The 10,000-nt window shown below is 40.9% G+C and overlaps 1 protein-coding gene across 1 annotated transcript in view; it reads right to left on the bottom strand.

Moving 5' to 3' along the window:
* LOC115221311 (palmitoyltransferase ZDHHC3-like) overlaps positions 1–10,000 on the bottom strand; it is a 67,907-nt gene that overhangs the window by 48,975 nt on the left and 8,932 nt on the right. Inside the window, exon 2 of the mRNA XM_036510633.1 lies at positions 5,579–5,608. Within this exon, the coding sequence (XP_036366526.1) occupies positions 5,579–5,608 (30 nt within the window). The remainder of the gene's footprint in view (positions 1–5,578; positions 5,609–10,000) is intronic.

Below are 10,000 nucleotides of genomic sequence, written 5' to 3'. Positions count from 1 at the left end.
TATAGGTTCCCCACCTGGACGGGACGCTGGTCCGTCTCAGGTGAGCTGCAAGATGCTAGAGGAAAGAGTGAGAGAAAGTTGTGGCAAAAGAGTCAGCAGAAGTTCACCATTACCTTCTGCCGGAACCACGTGGAGCTTAGGTGTTTCACTTATAAACACACACATCGCCCGGTCTGAGATTCGAACCTGCAATCCCTCAACCGCCTGTCCACTGCTCTAACCACTAGGCCATGTGTGTGTTGCTCTTTCTCGAGCCATGCCTGGCTCATAGGGCCTGTTTCCCGGTTTCTTGGCATATAGGTTCCCCACCTGGACGGGACGCCGGTCCGTTGCAGGTGAGCTGCAAGATGCTGGAGGAAAGAGTGAGAGAAAGTTGTGGCAAAAGAGTCAGCAGAAGTTCACCATTACCTTCTACCAGAGCCACGTGGAGCTTAGGTGTTTTCGCTCATAAACACACACATCGCCCGGTCTGAGATTCGAACCTGCAATCCTTCAACCGCCTGTCCACTGCTCTAACCACTAGGCCATGTGCCTCCACTATTTTATAGATTAAAAAGAAAAACCAAAAAAGCTGAAAGATAATCATCAATCATCAGTCATCAACCATCACTCTTTCAACAAACTACCTCCCCACCCCCACCCCTAGACTCTGCCAACAATTTTATGCATTTTTGCCCAAAATAGCAATAAGGCATCAGAGCAAAAATAAGAATAAAATCTGGCAGCAGAACATTATTAAATTGCAGAACCATGAGCGGTGAGGGGGGGGGGTGGCACCGGAGTAAATGGTAAAGGAGTCATTTGGCCACTTTTCTGGCTTCGAGTTTTACATCTCTTGTTGCTCGGTTGAGAACAAGTGAGGTTAAGTGTAAGTTGTACACTGCTGGAGAACCAATTAAATACTAATTAATGACCGAGATTAATTTAATTCCTCTCGTTAACTGACTCAATGGAATTTCTGTAAATATGAGCCAACGTGGGAACCTTTAGGTGGTAGCTTAGTCTGCTAGAAAGAGCAGCTAAATCTCCCTCAAACCATGAAACCCTCACTACAACCTTCAAAAGGGTATGTTGAGCAATATAGTACTAAGTTCCCTGTATATAGGGAAAAGATGTGATGGTCATGACTGGAATGTCTTTGCCCATTCAGGGCTGACCTAGGGTTAAACAATGTCTCTGAAAGTGTGGTAGGAGCAATTGGTCATCAGAGGAGGTGACCTAACAACACATCGTTACACTGGAGGGGCAAATTATTGCCAGTGTAATCAGGGGTAATGATAAGCAGGTGTAACATCATACCTATTGCAACTAAGTTGTGTGATATTACAAATATCATGACTATGATGAGGTGTGACACCATAAAATATTGTGACTATGATGAGGTGTGACACCATAAAATATTGTGACTATGATGAGGTGTGACATCACAAATATTGTGACTATGATGAGGTGTGACATCATAAAATATTGTGACTATGATGAGGTGTGACACCATAAAATATTGTGACTATGATTAGGTGTGACATCACAAATATTGTGACTATGATGAGGTGTGACATCATAAAATATTGTGACTATGATGAGGTGTGACACCACAAAATATTGTGACTATGATGAGGTGTGACATCACAAAATATTGTGACTATGATGAGGTGTGACACCACAAATATTATGACTATGATGAGGGGTGAAACCACAAATATTGTGACTATGATGAAGTGTGACATCATAAATATTGTGACTATGATGAGATGTGACACCACAAATATTGTGACTATGATGAGGTATGACACCACAAATATTATGACTATGATGAGGGGTGAAACCACAAATATTGTGACTATGATGAAGTGTGACATCATAAATATTGTGACTATGATGAGATGTGACACCACAAATATTGTGACTATGATGAGATGTGACATCATAAATATTGTGACTATGATGAGATGTGACACCACAAATATTGTGACTATGATGAGGTGTGACATCATAAAATATTGTGACTATGATGAGGTGTGACATCATAAAATATTGTGACTATGATGAGGTGTGACACCACAAATATTGTGACTATGATGAGGTGTGACATCACAAATATTGTGACTATGATGAGGTGTGACATCATAAAATATTGTGACTATGATGAGGTGTGACATCATAAAATATTGTGACTATGATGAGGTGTGACACCACAAATATTGTGACTATGATGAGGTGTGACATCACAAAATATTGTGACTATGATGAGGTGTGACACCACAAATATTGTGACTTTGATGAGGTGTGACATCACAAATACTGTGACTATGATGAGGTGTGACACCACAAATATTGTGACTATGATGAGGTGTGACATCATAAAATATTGTGATTCTACTCTGAGAAAAACATTGTACAGATAAGAATCACATTGTGTTAACAGAAGGAGTATAAAGTTGTGAATAGCTCTTTCTGGTGGTGGTGGTGTGGGGGAAGGGTCTTCAGTTAATATTAATTACCATATATAAATAATATATATATATATAGTTTGTAACACACATGTATATAATAGATGTATGTATATAAGGTATACAGCATCGAAAACCTGTTAATCATATAATATATATAGCCATCAATGTATAATACTTAGTGTTGTCAATGGGCCAATAACGGCAGTATTTGTCCTGAAATAACATCTTTTATGGATTTGTTGGGTTAAAAACATAACAAATATCAGAGACACACACAAACATTCACCAGAGCAGCAGCCAACAAGAGCACCAGATGCACTTCCAAGCATGCAGCTGGCTGCAAGTGTGCACCACTGAAAAGGCCCCAACAAGCCCAAGTGTATCTGGGGCTCTTAATGGCCGCTGTTTGGAAGAATTTTTATCTCCTAATATTTATTCTATTTTTAACACAGCAAGTCCATAAGAGATGTTATCTCGGGACAAATACTGCAGTAACTGGCCTATCAACAGAGTACATACATTCAGTATAATACATAGATGGCTATTTTTATTTAATACTGGTTCAATTGTATATATGGGATTTATAACATGTAAAACATAGTATATAGCATGCACAGTGTACGAAACATATTATACATACATACATATAAAATATATAACACAGTATATAACAATAAGGAATCTGCAAATTATTATTATTATTATTATTATTATTATTATTATTATAAACAAATTTCATAACATTTTGAAATTTAGTAAACAATTGCAAAATAATTTATGGAAACATACGGTTAATTATGGAAACAAATTTACTTGGTAATAACTAATCAGACACATAGATTGACAAATTTACTAATTAATAATCAAACTAGAGAGATAAAGATTGTTAGATATGTTTCTAGGTGGGATTAGACTAAGATTAATGGATTTAAAAGGATTTCAACAGAGAAGACTTAATGAGGAAGGAAGGCAGGAAGAAACTAAACAAAAAGTGACAAACAGACATTTGTTTATTGTATTTAGGTTGGTTTCAGTCTGTGTAGTGTGGCCATGCTGGGGCAGTGCCTTCAAATGTTTTAGTCAATCATGTTAATGTCCCCAATTCAGGTAAAGATTAGATCAATGTTTGTTTATTGAACAGCAAAAAAAGGGAAAGAAAATTCTTCAGACTTAAGGGGCAGAATGCGGTGAGGTACTGTTTGTTCGATGCACCAACGCAACCCCCACCTTTACACATGCATCTTGTTTAAATCACTGAACTGTGGCCATGCTGGGGCACCACCTCAAAGAGTTTAGTCAAACAAATCGACACCCAGGGCTTACTTTTTTTATTAAACCTGGCACTTATTCTATCAGTCTCTTTTGCTGAAGCACTAAGCTATGGGGACATAAACAAACCAACACCAGTTGGTAAATAGCTGAGGTAGACAATGGCACGTGAAACATTCGAGTGAGGTCATCGCCAGTGCCATTGGACTGGCTCCTGTGCAGGCGGCACATAAAAAGCAGAATTTGGGCGTGGCTGTTGCCAGTACCACCAAACTGGCCCCTGTGCCGGTGGCACGTAAAAGCACCCACTACACTCTCAGAGTGGTTGGCATTAGGAAGGGCATCAAGCTGTAGAAACTCTGCCAGATCAGATTGGAGTCTGGTTCGCCAGACCTCAGTCAAATCGTCCGACCCATGCTAGCATGGAAAGCGGACATTAAAGCAAAGAAGATCCACCAGTTGGTACTATTTTTGATTGAATTGAATTAAATCAAGTGTCCTCGTCCAGCCTTCACTAATTGTTTGTCTTTCCTCACTACTTTAACCTCTACTTACTGACTCAAAGAGAAGCCAGCATTGGCCATTTTTCGAACAAGACAATCACACAACCACAGCTTCAACCACTCTTCTAACCAGAATTTTGGTGGCCCACCTGTTTAAGCACTCTGAACACATACCTGTTAGTTGGAGTCACCCTGACGTAAACTCCTCATATCCTCTCTCTCTCTCTCTAAATATATATATATATATATATATATATAGAGAGAGAGAGAGAGAGAGAGAGGTCCTTGTATATTCTTGTTGATCGTAATTATTCATACCAGGATGTAATTCCTGACAAAGAATCAAATTTTTATTTCATGAAGAGTTTTTCATTTTTGTCTTTGGAATTAATTAGACTCCCAAATGATTTGTAGAATGTAGATTGGTTCTGTACCAACTTCGATTATGGAATTAAAGTTCGTCTACACCTACAACTTTTTCCTTTCTTTATACTTCATTTATATATATACACAGACACACGATAGGTTTATTTCAGTTTCCATCTACTTAATCCACTCACAAAACATTGGTCAGCCTGGGGCTACAGCAGAAGACACTAACCCAAGGTGCCATGCAGTGGGACTGAACCTGGAACCATGTGGTTGGGAAGCAAACTGCATACCACACACCCATGCCTGAACCTATATATGCATACATAACATAATATAAAGGGTGGGCCTCTGGGCAGTGGACCCTGTCTTTGTTCCATATGGGTAGTCAATGTGAAACTGTGAGAGGAGACACTTGCCCAAGGTATTGCTGAGTAGTGCAGTTGAAACTAGGAAAGTTGCAAAGTGACACTATAAACTATACGTCCATGGTTGGAGAGGCGGGGGGGGGGGCGACAGACAGATGGACAGACAGGTAGACAGCTAAACAGACAGATAGACAGATACACAAACAGACAGACAGAAGGATAGATAGACATACATACAAATAGATAGATAGATAGACAGACAGACAGATAGATAGATAGATAGAGATAGATAGATAGACAGACAGATAGATAGAGAGAGAGAGAGAGAGAAAGAGGGGGGAAGAGAGACAGAGAAAGACATAGAGACAGTCGGAAGACAGACAGAAATGAGGTAGGGGGAAGGTAGAGGGGATGCAAGAACCATGTAATTAATGCAGTGAGAAGGTAGGAGATTAATTGGAGGTGGAAGAGTAAATGAGAGTTGAACAAGAGACAGGTGAACAAGAGACAGGTGAAAGGGTGAGTTGCACATGAGTGTGTGTGTGAGTGAGAGAGAGAGAGATAGTGTGTGTGTGTGTGTGGTGTGTGTGTGTGTGTGTGTGTGGACAGGACTTACTTCACTGATTCGCTATCGTAAAGTGGATGGCTGGAAAAAAAGACAAAAAAACACAACAAAATTTGTAGGGCAAAGCAGTTATTTTAATCAGAATAGAGTTTAATTAGAAAATACTCAGAGTTGATTATCATTGAGTGTGAGTGCAGACTGAAATGAGAGAGAGAGAGGGAGAAAGAGAGAGAGAAAGAGAGAGAGAGAGAGAGAGAGAGAGAGGTATGTGGGGAGGGGTATTAACTGTCAGAGTTGGAATTTATAGAAGTGGGGGTGGGAGCAGGGTGGATAGTAAAGTGAGTGGAGACACAAACATGAATCGGTTGAGTGTGACTCATGGCAGAAATAGCAACAGAGGACACACAGACAGACTGGACCTGTTTGACCATCGGCTGGACATGGCTATGTAAACAGTCATCACACGGAAGAAGAAGAGGCAAGACTGTGTTGCTAAACAGTTTTGTCTCCCGTCACAGGGTTCCTGCTTCCACCTCTCTGCCTGATATCTTGGACAACAAGTGACATTTACCAAAATCTTGTAAGTCCGTTGGCCATTCCTGATTTGCATTGGTGGACAGAAACCCTTGAAAGGTCGAATGCCAATGCCTGGTTCGGATTCTTATGTCTCGCAAAACCCGGATAAGCTCCAATCTCATGATCCACGTATGTTTGCATCTCCAGCGAAGTGCAGCCTGTTACAAGTATCTGTGACTAAATTCCTCACCAAACAAACAGAGTCATTACAGCAAGGGACAAAATACCTGCTGGTGTTTGTTTCAAGTCTCTGAACTCCAAGTTCAAATTCCACCAAGATCAATTTAGCCTTCTGTTCTTTCTAGGTCAATAAAATAAAAAGTATCAATGCAAAGTTGCAGGGAAAGAAGTGGAACTGTAAGAACATGGGACCAGATACCTTGTGGTATTTACTCTGATTCTTTGCATTCTGAGTTCAAATCCTATCATGACCACCCTGGTTGACAGACTTAATACTACCACCTGGTTTTTATTGCTAGCAGTCATGTCAAGTGTCTGATATAAGGGTACCTATCTACCACCCTCTCATCACCCTCACAGACCCCACAAAGGGCCACAAACATCATCTTCTCTCTTGAATAAAAGATAAAATCATTTTTGAAAAAAAAACAGTTTCAGGGTCACTAGAAAAGGTCAAAGGTCACAGCTGTTGCTCCCCTCCCTCTCAACATTAATTCCTTTATGGGGACAACGAAATAACTTTCTTCATTAAACACAGACACACAGACAGAGTGAAATGCAGTAAATTATGGCATCGTTATTATAGTTCAAGCATCACCTTACAGATCTTGAGGGTGTGTCACATACCCGAGTACAAACCCGAGTGAGTCATGAATGAAAGCTGATGCGCCCTTCCTTGCTGTTGCTGATGTATAACCCCAGGTCACTCCTGATCCAGCAGGCTTATGATCAAAGGTGTTCCAATTGTGACCATCCAGTCTTTTACTGACATAGTGTATCTAGGACTGCATTATCTAATGTGCCTGTCCTTGTTTAGCCCTAGGTTAGCCTTGAACCAGTAAATATATGAACAAAGATATTCCAGCAATGACCATCCTGACTGTATATCTAGAGATGTGTGCTTCCTTTCTTAAGATAGAGGGGTGTTATTTCAGGGAGATTTGGCTGCTATTTTTAGCAGGTTGAGTGCCTCTGTAGAGAATTCCTCACAGGGCTTAAGAGACTAAGGATGTAATGAAAGCCACAGTTTCTACACGTTGTTGCAAAGACTACAGAATGTATGAGATCACAGTATGGGCTACAGTGCAACATGGGTGTGGTAGTCAAAGCTAGAGTAGAGTACAAAGCTACAGATCAGTGTGTAGCACAACCCTACACACACACACACACACACACACACAAACACACAGACACAGACACACACACACACACACAACCTACACACACACACACAAACATACACACAAACACACACACACACACAAACCTACACACACACACACACAAACACACACACACACACAAACACACACACACAAACATACACACACACACACACAAACATACACACAAACACACACACACACACAACCTACACACACACACACACAACACACACACACACAAACATACACACACACAAACATACACACACACACACAAACCTACACACACACAAACACACATACACACACAAACATACACACAAACCTACACACACACACACACACACAAACCTACACACACACACACACACACAAACCTACACACACACAAACACACACACACAAACATACACACATACACACACAAACCTACACACACACACACACACACACACACTCACACCTACACCTATTACTACAAAGAGCGATTCACTGTAAACACTGAATCTGTTTAAATATTATGTTTCCATTCAGTTTCCACAACATTCCACAAAAACATGGCAGAAATTGAGTGTATATATTCTTCTTGTTTTTTTTGCTATATAATTTATTGCCCCCACCCCCACCCCCGCCCCCACCACCACCACCATCACTGACACTTGTTATTTTGTTGTTGTTGTTTAGTCCATATCATCATCATCATCATCATCATCTCTTCAATAAAACTTTGACTTGCATCAGACACCCTCCTCCCCACACATATTTCTGTCATTTATGTCTTTTCTGTATTTCGTGTCATCAACAGTTGCAACAACAACAAAGTGGAGAGTTGGCAGAGTTCGTTAGAGCACTTGATAAATTGCCCTGCAGTATTCATTCCAGCTTTCTTGGTTCTGAGTTCAAATTCCACCAAGGTCGACTTTGTCTTTCATCCTTTCAACATCGATAAAATGACATTACCAGTCAAGTACTGGCAGGGGTTGGATGTAATCGACTCCCCTGAAATTGCTGGCCTTGTGCCGACATTTGAAACCAATAATTCTGTTACTATTCTCAAGGCAGCAAGATGGCAGAATTGTTAGCAGACCAGGCAAAATGCTTAGCGATATTCCGTCTGCTGTTACGTTCTGAGTTCAAATTCCGCCGAGGTCGACTTTGCCTTTCCTCTTTCGGGGTCAATTAAATAAGTACCAGTTATGCACTGTGGTCGATATAATCGACTTAATCTGTTTGTCTGTCCTTGTTTGTCCCCTCTGTGTGTAGCCCCTTGTGGGCAGTAAAGAAATAGGTATTCCGTCTGTCTGTCTTTACATTCCGAGTTCAAATTTTGTTGAGGTCAGCTTTACTTTTAATCCTTTCAGAGTTGATAAAGTAAGTACCAGACAAGTACTTCAAACATAAAGTACCAATCAAGTACTTCAAAGCTCTCCTTTCAAACCTGCTGTCCCTGTGCCAAAATTTGAAACCATTATTATTATTACTGTTCTTGTCTACCTTGGTTCCTTTACGTGCATTCCACCACACCTGCAGTAATCTGATCCAGAGGGTGCATTGCATATCCGAATGCAAACTTGAGTGAGTCATAAATGAAGGCTGATCAAAAGTAACATTCTATGCAGGTGAGTCAAATTTTCTCTTTCTCGTTTCTCTTGCAGAAATACAGAAAGCGTCAAGAATGGAAGATTTCAAACTGACACAAAACACAAAAAGCTACAACAGGATAATAATGTATTGGAGACACCAACCACAGCAACTTAGAGATGACCAGTTTCTTGAATGTGGGTGGGTCTTTTGTGTTGAGTGGAGAGCCACTAGATGGCGGGGGGGGGGGGGCATCTGAGATCAAAACAAAGAACGTTCCCCATAGTCAGGTCATCACAAGGACAGCTGACTTTGTCCAGCAGGTACAGGACATGATTATGTGCGGGCCCTTTCCAGTGGGTTAATGGGAGATGAGACCAGCAGGTGAAGGTGGTGAAGCCCACAATAAGATGTGTGATGCAACACAAGGGCATCGGGTAGCAGTCCTACATGATGGGGATAGAGAGGGGCCATGTGAGTGATTCGTGTTTGACAAGACCTGGGAGAACCTTGTGGTTATGTTGGCTTCCAAACTCTCCAGAGTTGAATACCCTGAACAAGTACATCTGAAGGATCATCAGGAATGGGGACCATTGCCGAAAACTTACTGGGGTTGCTATAATGAGCAACATGGGCAGGGGGCACCTATCCATGACAGGCGGTCACTCCTTTGGCTGTTGAGAGCAGTTCTGTACAATAACTGACCACTTCTTGTCAATGTATTGGGATGGGGTTTTTTTGCTGTTCAATGTCTTCAGTTTTTCCTAGTGTTTTGTGTTGGTCACAAATGCCCAATGCACTCTGGATGGCCATTTCTCTGTTTAGACAAAATTAAGATTTTTCTAAACACTTTCATTCCGGTGAAGCAAGTCGTTATCTTTACTGCTAGATCAGCTTTCATCAATATTTTCTAAAACTTAATGAAACAAACAAGTGGAAACTGTTGTTGAGCCAGCAGACTGAGGCGTGT

Source organism: Octopus sinensis, linkage group LG18 (genome assembly GCF_006345805.1).
Source record: "Octopus sinensis linkage group LG18, ASM634580v1, whole genome shotgun sequence".
Taxonomy (NCBI): Eukaryota; Metazoa; Mollusca; class Cephalopoda; order Octopoda; family Octopodidae; genus Octopus; species Octopus sinensis.
Note: the sequence above shows the minus strand (reverse complement) of the source record. Positions and strands in the feature narration are given on the sequence as shown.